A 19,883-nucleotide genomic window follows, 5' to 3' on the forward strand; every position below is an offset into this window, starting at 1 on the left:
TTGTTCAGCTTCATTGTTCTGAAGAGAAGAGTAGAATAATAGGAGAACAATCTAGCAGAGCTGATTACTACCTCTTGCCTTAATTAGAAGGGGGAAAGTAATGCGAATTTGGTGCTTTGCTGTCCGAGTCTACCTCCCAACGTACTGCTTCACATTTGATAGGAATCTGTCCCGACAGTCCTGCCAGGCATTAGGTAATTGTTTGTTCTCCCTTCCCTGGCAGCTGCTGGTGAGGAGAGCTGCATTAGCACATTCACTGATGTTACTCTTGTCAGCTTTGTGCTCCAGACAAGACACTACTTGCATTCAGCATTTCTTTTCCTTCTCACATCTCATGCATGTATATACATATATATATGTGACAATGCAAATGTACTGTCCTCTGACACTCTGCCTCAGCAGAGATGGACAGGGTCCTCTTCATTCATTTACCTGCCCTAGTTTCTCTCTTTCCTTCCAAAAAATGCTCTTTTTTTTTTTTTCTTTTTCCATTGGCACCTTCACATTATATCAACCTTCCTTCGGCATGTGGGTGCTTTTGGTTTTGACAAATAAAGTTAGGCTGTCAGTCAAATGCATCCCTGCTATATCCATTAGCTGTGCTGCCAGTCACTGGTCCTGGGGCTCTCTGTCACAGTGTAAAACAGTATAATAATTTGCTATTCTGAAGTGATGTAGCTTGAGGGAGAAGTTATAGGAAGGAAGACTGTAATCTCATTACAGAATATTGCAGTATGCTGAAGTCGTGCCTGCATTACGGTTAAAAAAAAAAAAAAAAGCCTTGGCTTAAGGCTGTTTCATCTTAATTTGGGTGGAAATACAACATCTTCCAAAGGCTTATTCTACCTCTAATGCCTTTCTATTACCAGGGACAAACATATCTCTGCAGCTCTGCATGGGTGGCACCTCTCTTGCCTGCTGTCTTGGATGGGTTTTGGGGCTGTCTGGTGCTGCCACTGAAAAATCCATTTGCTGTCGAGCTGCCTTTGGGAAGCTTTATGTCCTAGCTGGTTATAGTAGGCCATTTAAGAAACAACAACAAAAAAAGCTACTGGTATAACGGTGATCTTGCAGACGGCACAGCTCGTAACATCCCTTCCCTCTGTGCACTGCACCAGGGCTGTCTGTCTGCAGGCAGTTTTGCTCTCCAAATCCACGTCATGGGAAGCTCACCCTAAATCGATCCTGGTTAACCTTGTTCGAGGCGATGATGCTGGGACATAAATCATGAGCTTAACACCAGTGACTCAGCTCTGGGGGAGCAGCGGCTCAGGCGGGCTTCCATCGAGCTGACAGGTGACAGCAGAGGCAAAGCCAAGCTCAGCCTGGTGCCAGGCCTGCTGTCCTGGAGCAGCTGGGGAGGGGAAGGCAAAGGAAAATGGGAAGGACGAGAAGGGCAGCCCTGGTTGAGGCTGGCAGCCCTGCCAGCATGGGTGTCCGCTGCAAGCTCGGGTCTCACCAAACTGCAATAGATCGTAGGCCTGCTTGGAGCAGAGCCCTGGCACCAGCTGTATCACAGCCTCTCTTCCTCTTTTCCAACCCCCTCTTTACACCCACCTGCTTCTTTAATGTGTTCCTTTTTCGTCGTCTGCTGAGCTTTTCCTGATCTTTATTTTTTTTAAGAATGGGGAAGGAAGTTGGTGTGTCAGTTTTCTGGTAAACACGCATTGCGTCCCCCGGGAACGGCAGAGGCAGAATCTTCCAGGAAAAACACAAGATGACACATAAATCCTCATAAAAATCCCATTTACAGATTCATAGCTTCAGCACAAGAAACAAATCCTGGCATTGTGCAGAAGCTATAAACAGCACCATGTGTGCTAATTATGATTTGCTGTGTCCCAGGCAGTAATCTGTAGCTCCCTCCAAGCAGGGGAGAGGTGGGAGAGGACCAGAGTGGGACGAGCAGCAAGCACAGCCCTCTTGTGATTTATCCAACAGGCAGAATGGCTGCTCTGCCATAGGCTGCAGCAGAAAGAGAAAAAATAAGAGGGCTAGCACTCCAGGTGAAAGAAATTGGCTTTAGGCTTCGTTAATCCATAGTAGGTGATGTGCAAGCGTGGCTAGGTAAACACGCCTTTGAAATGCATGTTTAATATTCTGCATGCTCACCACTGTACGTGTTTGCAGCGTCTGTACTTCAGTGATAGATGTTACCACAAGCTGCCCAAATCGGCTGCATCTATTTAGTCAGCTGCAGTAAAAGCTTGGTTGTTGGTTTGTGTGTTTTTAGGAGGCTGCTGGTATTTTATTGTTCTCATTTTTTGGTGTCAATAAATCAAATGCACGATTGCTCTAGCCTAATAGTTTGCAGGTGTATTACTGTCAATTTTTAAAGTGTCGTTCAGTCCCCGCTGTTAAGCTTAAATTAAGCAAAAACTCAGTGTGGTGTTTTTCAGCTTAGTGGGCTATTTGGAGAGGTATGATCTTTGTTTATGCTGGAAAACTTCAAGGATGGTTGTTGGGCGTCTATATTTCTGCTGCAGAGAACAGAAACACCTGCAACTTCCATTAATTCCAGCTTCAAGGTAACTGCCTTATTTTGTAGTGAGATGTTTTTGTTTAAAAGTTTTTTTCTCTTAACCCCACAAGGGACTTTCTTTGGATTGATTAGCAAAAAAAAAAATCTGGTTTTAATATTTGCTATGATGCTGTAATTCTGTATGCCTCTGAAGTATTTGGTTAGTGCTGTTGCTCACAGGGGTGGACCCCAGAGTAACAGATCGTTCCTTTAAAGGCATTTCTGCCCTCAAATTACTGGGCATTAGACTGGATCTGAAACATTTGGCACTCGAAAGCAGGTCAGCCCACAAGTAGTTTGTGCCTTATTAAAAGCTTGAGCTCCATTCAGTTGACACTTGGTAACTTCATTGTGGATTTGAGACTTTTCAGCCATAAAAACATTGGCTCATGAAAGAAACATCAGCGCAGCTGACAGCGCTCACTGAGCCGCCCACTCGTGTCACTGAACAAAATGAGCATACAGCTTCACGGGGTCAGGGATTTTGTGTGTCTGGACCAGATGCCAAGGTTAGAAGAGTGCTTCAGCAGGGGATAATTAGCTTTCAGTGAGACCTTCTCAGCAACTTTCTCCTAGCTAATCTCTTGGAAGGAAAGCTGTTATAAATTACAGCAGAGTAAACCTCTGATGCAACCGTTGCACTGTTTGTGGTCGAAAGAACAAAGTGAAAACTGAGAAGTATGGCCACTAGTATTTAAAATAAGAGATGACCTTCACAACCCCCCATTAATTATGCATTATCTCTGCCCTAGGTATCTATCTTTTATATCATACATCATAGCCTCCGCGTTTCAATTTTTCCCCTGTATGTGGCTGCAGGCCATCCGAAGGTTGTCTGCAGAAGGTCATTTCTATATACTCCTGGGGTTTTTGTGCTTAACTCACCTGAGGACTGAGTAAGCTGCATTTTTGGCCCATCTCCCCTCTGCCCTTTCCTTTCCCATTCGCAGTTTGGCTCACCCATGCATTTCTGAGTCTCGCTCAGTTTGTTATCCATGATAACGTCTTACAGGAACCCAAGAAGATAAAAGGCCTTTGAAATTTCAACAAAACTGCCTGTGTTGGGCACGGGAAAATGATCAGCCTCTCCTCAGTAGCATCTGCAGTACCATCCCAACACTCTGTAGATCCCAGAGAAGCCACGTGAAGGAGATAGCTGTAGGTGTGCTCAGAACAACTTGTTCTTCATCTCTTGGCAGCCTTTACTCTATTTTGATACAAAGAACAATTAGGTAAAAAGTGTCCTTTACCTGGAGAAGGAGCTGTCCTCTCAGTTCCAACCCTCAATTGCGCTCTACGAAAAGTTACTTTTGAGGCTTTAAATCATAAAGAAGCTCAAGTACTGAATGTCAAGGAGAACGCTCTGATTTCAGACTTTGTAAAGAGAGTTGGGTGGTGATGAGGGGGGAATTAAAGCAGAGAGGTGGAACAAGATTGTCTTTGTCTTATTATGATCCTTTAATCATATTCCTTAAAAATGAAAGATTTATGGTGTGTGTGACTTAAAAGGTGTTAATTGAACCACTTAGTTGCTGCAAATCCCAAAACATTTTTCACCTGTCAGCTCCTGTTTTCCCTCCCAGTCTATCCACAAATGGTTTCCAAGTGAGTGTTAACCCCTTGTTAATACTATTAGGATAAGTGGTGCAGAATGTCTAGCTTGGTCTTCACTGTGCCAGATCTAATGGACATGCTTTAGGGCACAGAAACCCTTCATTTTTCTCTGTTTATATTGATTGCTGTGATAATCTATTGCTTCTTACAAGCCTGACATTCCTTACATCCTTAGGCATTCTTTGGTCTAGCGCATCTCAAACAGCACTGTTAAACTGACCTTTATATTTTTCTATCTGCTCAGTAGTTCTAAAGTTTCATCATTAGGGGTGATTTACTATTATTATTATTATTATTATTATTATTTACACTATGTGGTTACACAGTTACCCTCTTCATTGTTCGTTTCTAATCAGCCAGGCTGGCACCTGCCCATCTGCCTTTCTCTGCTCCTGCTGATGCTGCCTGTCTGACATGCTCTCAGAGCTGTCTGGATGGAAGAGTGCTTTTTCAGAGATTTGGCCCTGTGCTGCATTCTTTCTGCTCTTCTATGATGGCTAAACTTAGATATGTTTCTCTTAAGCTGTCTCCTTGAAGTTCTGGCTTGAATGAAGATAAGATGACGAGAGGAACAGGTTTAAACACACAGGTATGGTGCAATGCCTGCCCCCTGCCAGTGCTTGGAGACTGCTCCCAGCCCAGGGCCTTGTGCTGTAGCTGTGTAGGGCTGTGAGCTGCTGCTGCTTCCGTCAGTGGTCACCCGGTAGCAGGACTCCAGATGTCAGCCATGGTTATCTCTGGACTGCTGCAGTCCTTGGCGGGCAGTGCCTGCCAGCTGCATTTGGTCCACAGGGAGCCACTTCATTCTCAGAATGAAGCTTCAGGTAAATCATCGACTCAAGATTTGCCTTTGTGTTGGCACCCGGAGGTGGTAGCGTGGACATAATGGTGATATCTCCTTAATGATACATTTGGGGATGGTACCTACAAGGGCAGAAGACACGCTTTCTAATTAATGACTTATTCAGGAAAAGCATAGCCTGAGCAGTATTGCCTCAGCCCTTCTTTTAGCACCTGGTGGTACAAGATAATTATTTATATGAAGTGAAACTTTGAAATTTCTGAATGTGAAGTTTTGCAAGTAGTAGATGGCTGTTGCAAGAAATAAATGTCCAAGAGTGAGAACAGGCTCTACGTTGGTAGAGGTGAGCACAAGGAGTGCAGCTGTGCTAAAGGAGGTTGCCAGTAATGCACTGAGGAAGGAGAGTTCTGAAAGCTTTCTCTGAGCATTGCAGTGGTGTGAGAGATTTGTTGAAAACTGGTCCTGTTGGATGGCTTGGTCTCTTTTTAAGTTAGATTAATGTGTACAGAAGAGCAAGGCAGAGCTAGAAGGCTTGGATCACTCAACGAAGTTTCCTGTTGATGCAAGCACTGACAGCATGTTATTTCTTTCACATATTTCTTTCAATTTGTTTTAGAAACCAGCTGGGTTTCTTGCTTCACATTACTCAAATAAACTTGTTGGTGCTACAGTTAAATAGCAGTCAGCTGAGATTAGTGGTTGGTACTTATAGTCCCCTTGTAGTTTTAAAATTGACACCCCCAGTAAATCTGAGCACTGTCAAGAGTAGGACACCAGAGCTGTGCTAATCAAAGAACAATGGTGTTTATATTTTTAAATTGCATTAACAAAGGAAAAGGATTTTCCCATATTCAAGTGCCTTATTCCTGAGGAAAACAGGATATAAGTGTACAGTGGAACCAAGAATTTGCCAAGGTAAAATACTCCCAAGTGATTCCATGCATCTACACCATATTTCAAAGTGCAGCTGCAGTAATCAAAGGGGGACTAAAAAGTTAGGCAATCCTGGACTTTTAGCTGTATTGTTGGTTAAAACTTGGTCCCGAGGCTGCCCTAATCTAGTTAACTGTGTCAGAGTGGCTTGACCTGCGTGAACTGGCTCTGTCAGTTCAGTTTCTGCTGCATGCATAGCGGTTGATACCAACTGGTGTGCTTTTGTGCCAGATGGTCCAAAAATTGGTGAGCAAGTATTACAAATTTGCTTACCTCTGTCACATTTTCACGAGGCAGAGCGGAGGCATAGTGCCAGAGCGATGTGAATGTGACTTGGCAGTACTGTTGGTCCTGTTTTGTCTGCTAGCAGTTAGTTTGTCAGTGGAATTGTCATTTAGTTTTTATGCCTACTTAATTCCGTTAAGATATAAACCCATGCAATGCACTTCCCAGTCAGCAGCATTTCCTAAATGGCCCATAGCAAACAAACTGCTGTTTTCTTCTGCATAAGAAGTGGGCTTTCCACATTTGCTGATATCTGGAAATACTTTTTCAGAAGTTACAGGCTTATGTAAGTAGGTATGTGTATACAGAACTACATATGTGCCAGGGAGCAAGACTGTTTATGCCTTCTAGGCAGGCCTGTGCTTTGCGTGTATAGCTTTTCTTAGGTAAGTAGTTATCTTTGTAGTAATAATAAAGTAGTAGCTATTGGTAAGAAGTTAGGTCATCAAACACTAAGCTCTCTGTGAGAGTTTTTGAGGAATTAAAGCCAGGACAATAGCTAAATTAGAGATGAATGTATCCAAAAAATAACTAACTCAAATCCTAGCACTTTGCTTGCTGAAGTGATGTCGTTCTGTCACTCACTCCTATATGATGTTTTTCTTTTAGCTTGTGGGTGGAGGTTTGTTGTTACTGGTGGTTTTTGGTTTTGTTCTTTCTCAAGTGTTTCAGTGGCATGGACTGAATGAATCACAGAATAATCTAGGTTGAAAAAGACCTTCAAGATCATCAAGTGTTGCACACTTTTTAAAGTCTAATCACCTGACATATTGCAAGGTACGACTTAATGAAAATCTGACCTGGCTTTTTATTTTCTTTTTTTAAAGCTGTATCAGCTGGAGTAGTTACCACAAGAACCTGCTAGCCAGCAGCGACTATGAAGGCACAGTCATCCTATGGGATGGGTTCACGGGACAAAGATCCAAGGTCTACCAGGTAACATGTAATCAGCAAGCAACGCTTCTCTGCACTACAGACTGTGTCGAGGGAGCAGCGTTCAGATTGAGATGCTGCTTTTAGTCCAGCAGTAGGTGAAATAGGTGCAGCTTCTGTTTGACAAATGTCTTATCCATGTGATGTTATTGAGCTGTCTTCCTCTGAGTGAGGCAGCTCTGTCTCGTCACAGTCGTGAGGCAGTTGATGTTTTCTTGCCACCAGTCTTGCTGTTGCTTCTAGGTAGGGAGTTTGCACAGGGAGAAATGAGTTCCTGGAACTTATTTGTCTCACCCTTCTTTAGAAACCTTTGTCTGGCTCTCTCCATACCTGCTCCACGTCTGTCTTTGTCAAAAGCCTTTTGTGAAATCCTGCAGTGATTACTGTTATGGGTCTTTGTAAAGCAGAAGAGCCAAATGCAGGCTTATGTAGCAAGCCTAGGAGAATGGAACTGTAGGCAGAAGGCTTCCCAGTACGGTCCTGTGCTCAGCAGAGCAGTGTGTGGATATGTGGACTGAGATCAACCATTAGACCTATTTTGTGATAACTTTGTGGTACTTTGTCTTTTCATGCAATTTGAACACTTTTTTCATTGAATGGATCTGAGAGCCTTGCGATCAGAACAAGGAGGTTGGAAGTAAAGGTGGCCTGGTGTTGTGAGGTTGGAAGTGCTGCAGTGTGGTGTGTAGGTAGAACACTGCATTGAAACTGGTCTGTGCAGGCAAGCCTTCAGTTCTTCTTTCTTGACAGTTCTACATAAGTTTTAATTCCTACTTAAAGCCTTGTTTACTTTTTTCATTGTTTTAGTCATTTACAATGTTTGTTGTCATTAATCCTGTACATATGTCAATTAAACAGAAATGGTGCCGGACAAAATCTTGTCTGTTTTCCTCCCATATACGTTTTGCATTTCTTTGAGACTCAGTAATGAGCCAAGAGAGGACCCAGCTGTTGCTTGTGTTAAAACAAACTGATTTTGCTTCCTATTGGATCACTTGTATTTTTTATTTAGATTTACAAAGATAAAGGCACACACACTGACATCTGCCTCACGTGTATTAGAAATCCTTTAGTGACTTTGTCCTGGCGAGCTTTTCATGTTATCATCTTGTTTATAGGCTTTAAACAAAGGGTTTGACTGAATTTCAGGTTTCATTCAGCGCAGTGCTTTTGATTCCACACGAGATGTCAGCATAACAAATATAGCCCTTCTGTGTTTTGTGTGCAGGCTTGAAAGTGTATGTTTGAGTGGAGAAACACTGAATTAGACACCAGAAGTGCTGTTTAATAGTTCGATATGAAGATGAGGGCTTCCAGGACTTTCTCATAGAAGATGTTCTAGTGGCTTTAGACATCTTAATCAGTATTGGGAGACAAAGCTGTATTTTGTTAGAATAATTAGCAGCACACGTTGGAAAAACAGCCAAATCATACTGGAAAAACAGATCTTTAACATATATTTCTTGAAATCATAATTGCTTCAAATTTAAAATTCAAATTGAAAAAAAAATCAGTGTTAGTTCTTAAAATTGCTGTTATGCTGCTGGCTTCTTTCAAGCCATGTTTAGCATGCTACAAGCATTAATCTGAACGGGGGAAAAGTTTTTTAGAAACCACCAGAAGGCCCAGGAATAGCCTGACAATTTATAGCAAACAGCATGCATTTTTCTTTCACTGCTTGATCAGATTACAGCTCACTGCTTTGAAATATTTGCCTTCTTTCTCCAAACAGGAGCATGAGAAAAGGTGCTGGAGTGTTGACTTCAACTTGATGGACCCAAAGCTATTAGCTTCAGGCTCTGATGATGCAAAAGGTATTGTTGTTTTTTTTTTTTCCCCTGTCTCTGTGCAGAAGACTTACACTTTCTGCATTCCCTCTGAGGAACAGAAATGTGATAATTCAAATAGCTGATTCCTCAGCTGCCTTCAGAATTGTTGGTGTGGTAACGTGTCAAGGTACCACCGAACTGTTCAGAACTCAGAGTGAGAGCCTTTTTTGGGATTAAGATTTCTTGGTGTGACGTACAGCTTTTGGGGTAACATACCCTCTAGCCAGCATCTTCCAGAGCACTAAAGAAAATCAGGTGTGTTTTAACATTAAGCTTGTTGAGTTAAAGCCTCAGGGCCTTTCATAAGAACAGCATGTATTTATGTTTCAAAAAAGTAGGTTGTCAGGCAAAAAGCAGACACTGAACAGCAGCAGGCGTTTTTAACTATAGGTCTGAACATTAAATGTCCTGCATGACAAGAAGCATCTCTCTTTCACAACGTGTAGGGTGTTTTTTTTTTCCAGAGCTTACTGAGGTTGGGCAGTGGACTCAATGGGATCGTTGGGAGCAACTCTCAACTTTTCGTACTCAAAGATCCATTGGTCAATGAGATTTTGGAGAACCCTTAAGGCAGCTCTTTCCCAACCTACCTGTGGGTAAACATTCCTCTTCTAAGAGACAGGAAACATCTGAAGAAGAGGATAACACTGAGGAATATGTAACACGTGTAACATACTTCATCCCTAATGAAAAAGATTTTATCTGTAATGCGTTTACAATAACAAATTGCTTATCAAGCAAGAAGAGCTTTAGAGTTGTTTAATAATTTCCTTTTGTAGTCAGTGGAGATGAACTCTGCTAGATGGACTAACGGAGCCCTGGTCAGAGCTGTTCATGATTTGCTTTGAAATGATAAATTTTGCACAGCAATTAAACCTTGAAAACCTCTAAAATGCTTTTAAATACTGTTTCAAAAGAAGGCTGTGTTAATGTTAGTCAAATGCATTTAATGCTGTTCATGTCATTGGCGATTTCATTTAGAAAATGTAGCTTTAATGATTATTTTGTATATAAGGTACTTTTTAATATACATATATTTTTTTTACACTTTCCCCCTTATGGTTGATAGCCAAGAGTGTTTTGTGTGTGCCTAAATGCAGTGTGAACGTTCACCTTGTAAATTATCTGCCTTTCTATCACTTTGCTCCCCACTCATGCTGTGCATTTGAAGAAGCTTATCCACCATGTGGACACGCATTTATTAGCATGCTAACAAGTTGTCCAGTTGTGGAAACCAGCTGCAAGCAAAGCTCTTGCCTCTAACTTGACAGTTCACTTCTTCAGTAACAGTTTTTAAGAGTGACGTTTACTTAGAAATTATTGTAATAAAGTCTGCAGATCCACTTAAATGGCATTTCAATCCTCAAAGGTCTTTTGAAGGCATGTTGGTGAGCTTTTTTTAGTGAATAGAACTGGCCTGGAACATTTTATCTTTTACCTCCACCACAGTTTGCCTGTGATTTGCATACAAAACAAGCAAATAAATGGAGCCCTGTGTGAGTGTTAGAAATAAGCACTGCTTTTAAGTCTTTCAGGTACAAAGCAATAGTAGCAAACGTCCAAATTGAACTGTCATCAGTGTCCAACTTTCATTTCACATAAAAAGGGTTTAATTTGAGGAAGAGGTAATACCTATGAATTGTCTTCTCTCATAAATTTGCATAACTTCTGTTTTTGTCTTTCTACTTACCTTAATGAGTGCTTGACATCGTTCTGTCCAGCTCTGGATGTGCATTCAGGACATATTTGGCCAGGTGCAGCATCTGGTGGGAAATATAAGAGCTGCATACTCTTCCTGGTCTCTTTTCCTTATCTGCTTTTAAGGCCACACTGGACTTCTTAACAAGAAATTTCAGTGTTGATAGATATTGGTGTGACCAGAGCAATTGGAACTAATCTCTCCATGTTTCTCTAGAAGGCATGGGTGTAAAATTTTTCTGTCAAGCATTCAGGACAAGCCAGCAAAAAAGTGACAGCTTAGCCAGTTCTTCCTGCTTGCCTGTGTATCAGCCTGTCTCTTCTGAGTCTTTTCAAGTTGGAGGCTAATTTTTAAAGCGCTCTGTATCCTCAGTAGGTATATATTGGGAAAGGAGATTTTAGATTAATAATCCTGTCATTGGTGCTTCACAACTGTCTCTGCCAGGGCTCAGACGCAGCAAAGAGGATGCTAATGAATGAAGTGTCACAAAGGATAAAATGCTTCTGATACAGTAAGAAACAACATCCTCGGGTCTTGGGTCCTGCATCAGCTTCTTCATTAGATGAACATAATCCAGGATGCTTATTTGTGCAAGATCTTTGTGCTTTAATAGTAGATAATGAGAGCGCAAAAGCATTAATGTACTTGAAATAGCTACTGTGTGCATGAAAGCACCATTTTGTCTATGGTTGTCATGCACTTCCCTCTTAACGGGGCAAAGGTAGTTGAGTATCTCTATGGAGACCCAAAGGTGCATGCCACCTAGATGGCAGTCAGCAAAATTAGTGTTTACTTGTGATACAAGCAGCCTAAGGAAACTGCATGGCCTTAATTTCAGCTCTTTTATTCACATAATAATGGCAGAGCTATGATTCTCATGTAAGTAGGAAAAAGTGAAGTTTTGCGCTTTGAGCAGAGAGAATTTAATTTTGTGACTGTGCAGATGATATTGAAGTGCTGGGTAGTGCTGGAGCTAGAGCAGACTTGCAGCTCTTCCTGAACTCAACATTGCTATGAGTTCTGGGCTGAGAATGTAGTTTAATGGCCAGAGTGAAGTTAGTAAATGAGATAGTGAGAGCAAAATATTACCTGTTGCCATGCAGGGAGAATTTAAATCTTTACTGAGGCAGTTCTGGAGCAATCAAGTCTGTATTCCCTGTTCTGATCTTTCTGAAGCTCTCTGATGCTTGCAGAGATGCTAGCAATAATGACTAGTTAAATCATAGAAGGAGAGTTGGCTTTATGTCCTTTCTTAGCTGAAGTCCCTTCACTATTTCCAGCTCAAAATGGAGAGCTGGAGCAGAACAGAATCAGCTGCAAGGGTTCTGAGCTATGGTGAAAGGTTACTTTTCATTGCCTCTTGACAATGGGGGAAAGCAAGTATTTGTTTTATTACATACAAGAGAAAATTATTTCCTTGGTAAGTGAGGCCATGGATGCCAATCCTGCAGCTGTTTCTCATAGTACCTGTGATGGGGCAACATAGTTTCACTCAGTTGGCCTCATGGAAGTGTTCTGACAACTGCAGGTCAGAGCATGTTTCCAGCTGTGGTGAGGATATCAGAGGTTTGTTTGGTGCCTCATTTTTAATGATAGTTAGCTCCTTCAGCTTCTACTGATTCTCACTGGAGTTGTAGATGTTTACAGCTCTTCAAATATCAGGCTGAACTTTCAGGTTGTTCTTTTTCCTGGCTAATAGCAGTTCAATAATTTCCTGGAGCTTCGAGGGCCATTGTATTCAACTGGGAGTGCCTCAAAAGGTCAAGATGATGCTGGTAGGTAAAGTGGCAACCCAGATACCTGACTGACAGTCTTAAACTTTCAGTGTGCAAGGAGTCATTGCCTGCTAACAATCCAGAGTTTATATCATGCTCCTGACCTTACCGTCAGTGTGCTGATTTCATACATCAGCCCCTTCAGTTATTGCAATGCCAGTGTGCTGATTTCATACATCAGCCCCTTCAGTTATTGCAATGCAGGTTTCCACCTCCTTTATTAGTTAGTGTTTGGTCTACAGAAGATTAATTTATAAATTTGGTCCTGAATAAAAAGAATCTTAAAAAGACTTACGCATTTGAAATGGAGAAGGCTGTTCCAGAGCATCTTCTTTCTTGTGTGGTGAGGAGTGGACACTTGGCCACTTAGCACTGCATCTGTCAGTAGCAGCAATACTAGGAAACGTGCTTTGAGAACATGTTGTAGAACTAGCCAATCTCAGATGGTTATTTGCCTCATTCACACAATTCTTAGTGATAAAGACATCTGTATATTGTATAATTACTGCCTCGACCTCAGCTCTGAAAGCTACAGTAAATAAACTCTTATGAATTATGCTTTATTAAACTGTCAGTTCTTTATGAAAAAATAATGGACAGTTGCAGGTAGAACTTGACAGGTTTCATTATGTGTTGTTACACGTTACATATATCCTTTTTTATGGCACTGACTAAGATATAATTGAAGCCTACTATATCCCACAGCAGCCAGATCACAGAAATTGCTGCAGACTCTAATCTGCATCTGTCAGTTGCAACGAATATTATGATGGCTTTGAGTACGCAGGTTGACTCTTCTCTAGATAAATGGCAATGCAGTGTGACCTGAAGACTTGAATGAAAAAAACTGAAGCTGAATCGTAGCCCTCATGTAACTTCTGCATCAAAACTGAGACCTGAGGCTGTTTAGTAGAGATGGTTTCAAGAAGGAAGTAGGCTACTTTGGACACTACATTAAATGTCAGTCGAAGCTGGAAGGCTTCAAGATGAGTCTGTTTGCTTTTATTCCTGGATTTGGGAACAACATAGCTCTAAATTGTGAGAACACTTAACTTTTCTGCGTGCCTCAAGTTTAAGCAGTGTCTGCCAACAGCGTCCTCTACAGTGACAGCATTATTTGCTTCCTATACTGTCACATTCATAAATGTGATGTCCTCTACTGCCACTGCAACTTAGAGTGTATATATCTTGGTGTCTGTTCATTAAAATAAAATACTAGTGTTATATTACAGTGCAAAATTATCTTTCCTAGCTTTGTGCTTCCCTTCTGTCCCGCAGTGAGAAATACAGTGGAGGAGGTATATCTTCCAGTCTGATTTGGGGAAAAAAAGAGCATCTTAAGCCATGTTTACAAGGTTGTTAGTTTTATTTACAAACGCAGCTAGATGTTTAAGGTGAATATTGCAGCTCAGGTAAATAAGGATAGATTTACTTCTGAAAACCAACAACAGCGTGGGTGCTGTTTTCATTGAATTTTGCGTAATGGCTTTATGTAAATCCGGTATGCATCAGTGTTTGTGTTTCTGTTGTCTTCACGCTGCCTTGTAATGGTTCCAGGCAGCTGTCAGATGCCAGCATAGTGCTGTATTTGAAAATGATGTGTTGCTGTGCTCTGAGCAGTTTCCTCCATTCCTGTAGCCATTCTCCAAGGTATGTTCAGACATTGCCAGCTTTTCATTAATGGCAGTACTATTAAAAAGTAGGAGCATTGGAAAGAACCTGCCAACATTCCTTCTTTTCCTTGACTTAAGACACCCCCAATAATCCACACTGAAGCCTTGCTTTTCCTTCAGAGCTCCAGGGAATGAATGACCAGGAGAAAGTACAGAGGAGCGCTCTGCAAGTGGATGCAAGTCCATTCCAACTCAACATGAGACTTCTTATTTCACTGCTTTACTGACTACAGTGGAAAACAAGATTCCTACTCTTTGCCATTTTTACTCACTCCTTCACCTCCAAAGCAAGCCTTCTATCAAAAGATGGCAGAGATGGCCTCAGATCTGAATAAGCCTAACCAGCTCTTGGAGCTGTTACAGGGTTTGAGCCTCTGTGTATCTCCTACACGCTCAGCTTCTTAGCTTTAGCTTGCTCTGCCTCAGAACACAGTTTGTGATGCTCAAGTACAGCACAGCTTGCTGTAGACTTAAATTAACCTTGCTGATGCTTGTATGCTGTGTGCAGGGCATCTGTACCTGTGCCAATGGTGTACATTTTCCAACTATCTTCAACTCCACCAAAAGCAGCGTGGTCATCAGTCAGTGTGAGCGAGGTGACCGTCCCCTTCTGCTCTGCCCTGTTCCATCTGGAGTACTGTGTCCAGGCTGGGGCCCCCAGCACAAGAAGGCTGCAGAGCTGTTGGAGCAAAACCAGAGAGGGGCCACAAAGATGCTCAGAGGGCTGGAGCACCTTTCCTATGGAGAACGGTTGAGGGAGTTGGGCTTGTTTAGCTTGGAGAAGGGAGGGCTCCAGGGTGACCTCATTGTGACCTTCCAGTACATAAAGGAGGAATCCACTGGAAAGCTAGGGAGGGATTTTTTGTAGGAATTAGACAGTGGTTAATGGGCTTTAAACTAAAAGAGGGTAGGTGGAAGTTAGATACGAGAAAGAAATTCTTCACAGGTGCGGTGCTGTTACAGGCTGCCCAGAGAAGCTGAGGGTGCCTGGGTGCCCTGTCCCTGGAGGTGCTCCAGGCCAGGTTGGACAGGGCTCCGGGCAATCTGATCTGATGGGTGACAGCCCTATCCACTACAATGGCATTGGAACTAAAGGATCTTTAAGATACTTTCAAACTCAAACCATTCTGTGGACTGACCATGTGGAGAGCACCTATCTTCTTCTTGAACGTTAAACGATGCTTGAAGTTTTTGTAGAGAGAGGAAAAAGCTAAATTTTGAAAAGCCACTGGTGTTTTCTGTTGATCTTCCTGTGAAGCACTGTAGTACTTTTGGGGAAGAGCTTGTTCTGTACAACATAGTTTAATCAGTGTTCACACAGCAGTGTTGAGAAACAGTAGAGTTCTTTGTACCAAGGAAATATATCATCATAGGAAGCTAGCATACTGATTTCTTTTCTGTCTGTGCCAGTTTCTTGAGAATAAAACAAGTTGTTCTTACTCGCTTGTGTTTAAGCATACAATTAGGTGCATTTATTAAGTGCAAAGCAGTTCTGCCTTGGAGCATGGAGTTCTGTACATCTCAGCAAAGGAACAAAGAACAAAAGGGGTTTAAACACTCCTGGTTATATGGATCTGCAGTCCAGAGATCTTAAACGTTGAGATTATAACGTAACAGTGAGTCATCTGTTCGCACCCATCACGTGTGTGATGTCACGTATGGGATGTGTGCCTTCCACATCTCCTGAGTGTATGGGGATGAGTAGAGTGTTGATGTAGCTGGGAAAGTTATCAGGCTCGGTAGCCATCAGTGAGAAGCTGATCATTTCTAATTGTTAACAGCTTGGCAAATGAGGTTGTTCATAATCTTAATAATGAATGAGATTCTATACTTTTCAGATGGAGTTGGGAGTTTTTGCTTACTAATTCTTTTTCTGTTTCTCTAGTGAAGCTGTGGTCTACCAATTTGGACAACTCCGTAGCAAGCATTGAAGCCAAGGCAAACGTGTGTTGTGTCAAATTCAGCCCCTCTTCTAGATACCACCTAGCCTTTGGCTGTGCAGGTAGGTGAAAGAATCTCTGAGCAAAGAGATATTGTTTCTTCTTTCCTTTAAGCTGCTTCTTTCTCAAGGTTGGCTGCTGTTCTTAGCAGTGCAGTATCTTTACAGTTAAAATGCCTCTGAGTAAGGCTTTTCAAATATGCAGTCACCCAGAAGGCATCATGATACCCGAGCGTCAACTCCTTCCTGCAGCCTGACTTTAATTTGCCCGTGGATCAGAGAAAAAAGCTCATGAAAGTGAGAGGCACAATGTGTTTATTGAGATAGCTAAAGCAACCAAGCAAATCGTAGCTTTGTGAGTCTTGAAGCAAGGTTAACATGTTAACATGGTGATAGTTGTTCTTTCAAATTTACAGCATTTCTTATGAATAGTAGAAAACCATACTGGAAGTTTCAACTGGTTTTACCTGAGGCGTGCTGTAGAACAGTGGCTGTGCATGTTTCCCATAGCTGCAGCTATGATCCCTGTGCATGGGCTGATGTTTTCCTAAGTTAGTAAAGCATGGTTTTGGGGATTTCTTGATGTCACTGGGAAAGGCACAATGAGACTTCTATTCACTTGGATTAAATAGGTTTTGGTGTCTGTACAAAGTCTTAAAAGCAGAGTGGGTATCACTTCAGGAGGAAACTGCATTGTGCTATGCATGCAGCAATTGAAACTTAAAGGTACCTATAAATGTTTAACCAACTCTGCATTTCCTTTCTCCTCAGGGAGTTTTAATGTGCTTGTAACTAGATGTTCTGATGACACTTGCGATCTCTGGATTTCGGGAGATACGTTGATCGCGTTCTTGCAACAGCTAGTTTGCCATTTTCTTTAGGTGTTCCAATTTCCAGACTGGTTCTACTCAGAATTGACTCTTAGGAGGAAAAAATTCATTTGCATTTTGATACACTGCAAAAAATGGATTCAAGTTGGAGTGTAAAATATTGACTTGCTTGACAGGCATCTTGCTGAAGGTTAGTGAATTACATGCAAGAATAGAATTGAATTACAATACCTACTAGCAGTATTTGAATGAAAGGGGCTATCTGTGAAAGGCTCTAGGGAATGATGAGAGCACTAGCTCCAAATGGATCAGCTACTGATTAAAATAGATACGTAACAGCACCATGAAGCAGAATTCTTCCTGATAAATCAGTGGCAGGGATTCTTTTCCACCTGAAAGGCAGAGGAGAGAATAAGGCACAGATAAATCTATGGAGGTTTTTGGAGCTGTAGGGGCACATGGGATGAAAACAAATTGTGAGTCTATATCTATCAGGCCACAATTCATGCCAAACTAAAACCACGCTTGTCTTCAGCAAGTTAGGTGGGGAAAGAGGCATTAGTGGACAGTAGGGGTTAACTGGAAGCTTCATAAGACTACGTGTACTTTTTTGAGATAGCTGAGGGTCAAACAGTATTTTTAGTATGGAAGAGTGCATAGGAGGAAGGCAGAAGATGATTTTCGTAAAAGGTAAAAGCATCTTAACCATCAGTTACCAAGCATCTTCTTGGAGCTTGGTAATTAAGTCTAAATAAAAAGTAAAATGGATATTTAATGGTGGTTGCGGGAGCAATTATGTGGACTAATTGTACTGATGGGAATGATTTCCCACAAAAGAATTTTAATTGATCTTTCAGCAATAAATACAAGTGAAAAAATGCCATGTGAAACTAACCAAAAAAGAGGGATCTTAAAAGCTGGTTTTATTTCTAAAATTAAAAATTCTGAGCAGAGAAATTAGTTTATTTTACTCTATAGTGAGTATGAAAGTAGGCACTCTCCTGCTTAATGTGTTATGACAGAAGCAGTTTTTTCTTCTCCATCAATTTCAACTGATCTTGTTTACTAATTTCACTGAATCTGTGGTTAAAAAAAAAAAAAAAGTGTAACTTGTGAATAGTGTGTTTGTCATGTGGGGGCAATAACATTAATAAAGAAAGAGAAAAGCTGATTTCCTTAAGCAGTGTTTAAAAAGAAAAGGCATGGGGATGTGGAGGTTCCTGTTTGCTGTCACAGGAATAAAGGTGAGTACTACAAAACGTTGACTCGCTAAGGAGTATAATGGGCAGTTTTAGGAAGTGGGCTTGTCTTTGTGTTGACTTGCTTAGGTGCTCAGAGGAGTTTCAGTTTTGATAATTCATGTCAATTACATTTCCAGTGATTGATCCAATGATAAAGGAGCCCTGATTTCCTAACGTTGCCCATGCAACAGAATTGGGTGCAGCGTTTAAGCAGAAGTGCTGCTCCTGTATATCCTTCATAGTGTTGGTTTGGTGGAATCTGATGCTATATTTGTGTGCTTGTATGTGTGTATATATCCTTACAGCTTAAAGCTTGAGGAGAGAAGCAATTGATGAAATGGTTGGTGGAAAAAGAACCTAATGTTTGAAATATAAAAGGATGATGTGGATTGGTTGAACTATTAAATTACTATATACACCTTCCATTCTCCCTTTCTCCATACATGGGATAGGTTGCAAGTTGGTAGCCTTGCTTAAGTATTGCAGTTCTGACTATAAGTCTGGGGTTTCACTTAGTCTTTGTCACACATTTTGTTTTTCCAATTATTATTTCCCTTTATTTTCTCTTGAGGCTCAATCTTCAACCCTCAGCCCACAGCTGAAATCCTTTTTAGTAAGGCCTTGTTCTTCTGCATCTTGATGAATGAAATGTTTTCCTCTACCTTTGCCAAAAGCATTGTGTCCACTTGCGTCCGTCTGTTCAGAATGCCTCTTTGAAGTAGTTTTTCCTCATCAGATACTTCAGACAGATCAGCATCTCCTTGAATCTCTGTGCTGGTCCCTGCTTTATATTCTCTGCAAAAAACAGAATGGCTACCTTAAGATCCTCCCTGCCTTATCTCTTATTTATGTATCCCTTCTCATTTGTTAGTAAAATGTTGACTCTTTGCTTACCTTTACCACTGATGCTATGGGTAAAATATTCAGAGAGAGATTTGCTTTGTAATTGCATGCTTTCTTCAATTTTTGAAGCATCTCCCTTCCTATTTCTCTAAAATGTCTGAATGCTTGCTAATTTTCATGGTACGAATGATGTGAGCCGAGGCAGCAGCCTGTGGACGTTGTCATCCATTTCCCCATGCTGAGTTCCTCAGAAGATCCCTGCCCTTTATTGGCAGCAGGGGAACTTTCAGCCTTGAACATCGTCATCTGAGAAGGGCTAGGATTGGAATTTATTGTATCTTGGATTTCTTCTGTGCTTCAGTTAACCCACAAGTAACTGGGAATAGTGGTAATGCAAGCAGTAGCTGTGATGTTTGGGTTGGATGTAGCTGTGCTCAAGCATTCGTGCTTTATCTCCATACGAAGTGTCTTCCTTTAGAGTGAAGTACTGGCTTGGCTTTGAGTAGATGCAGCAGAAAACTAGTTTAGTTGCTATTACAGATCCCAGGATTCCCATCTTATATGGATGATACATGTTTCTTTTCTGGACTCTTTAGTCCGAAAGCTTTCAGATGACCATTTTTGTGGCTTAAAACAAAGCAAACAAGTAATAAACTGGAAGTAGAGTCTAAAATAGAGGAATAAGTGTTTGGTTTAGGAAATAATTGTCTTAAAATTTGTCAGGCCCTTCAGGTAAGAAGAAAGCTATCACACCAGACTGCAACCTGATAAAATCCATTGCATTGGAGAGGGCACATAAAGAAGAAAAGATCCCTCCTGTCTGCTACTTTAATAAAATATTCTATTTGCACGCTTACTGAGTTGAAACATTGTGCAGTATAAACTGTAATCACGGACAAATATAAAATTAGGTAATTTTGTGGTCTTTTCCTCTTTTTAAAAATAGATGGGTCTTTATCCTGAAAT

The 19,883-nt window shown here is 41.4% G+C and overlaps 1 protein-coding gene across 5 annotated transcripts in view; it reads left to right on the plus strand.

Annotated features, from left to right (window-relative positions):
* The window catches only part of COP1 (COP1 E3 ubiquitin ligase), a 128,612-nt gene that overhangs the window by 57,123 nt on the left and 51,606 nt on the right, over positions 1-19,883 (plus strand). For all 5 annotated transcript variants that reach the window (XM_052666184.1, XM_052666186.1, XM_052666187.1 and 2 more), the window contains exons 13-15: positions 6,983-7,091; positions 8,821-8,902; positions 15,950-16,066. In XM_052666184.1, coding sequence (XP_052522144.1) covers positions 6,983-7,091; positions 8,821-8,902; positions 15,950-16,066 — 308 coding nt within the window. The remainder of the gene's footprint in view (positions 1-6,982; positions 7,092-8,820; positions 8,903-15,949; positions 16,067-19,883) is intronic.

The sequence above is a fragment of the Tympanuchus pallidicinctus genome, unplaced genomic scaffold (assembly GCF_026119805.1).
Source record: "Tympanuchus pallidicinctus isolate F22 unplaced genomic scaffold, pur_lepc_1.0 scaffold7, whole genome shotgun sequence".
NCBI lineage: Eukaryota > Metazoa > Chordata > Aves > Galliformes > Phasianidae > Tympanuchus > Tympanuchus pallidicinctus.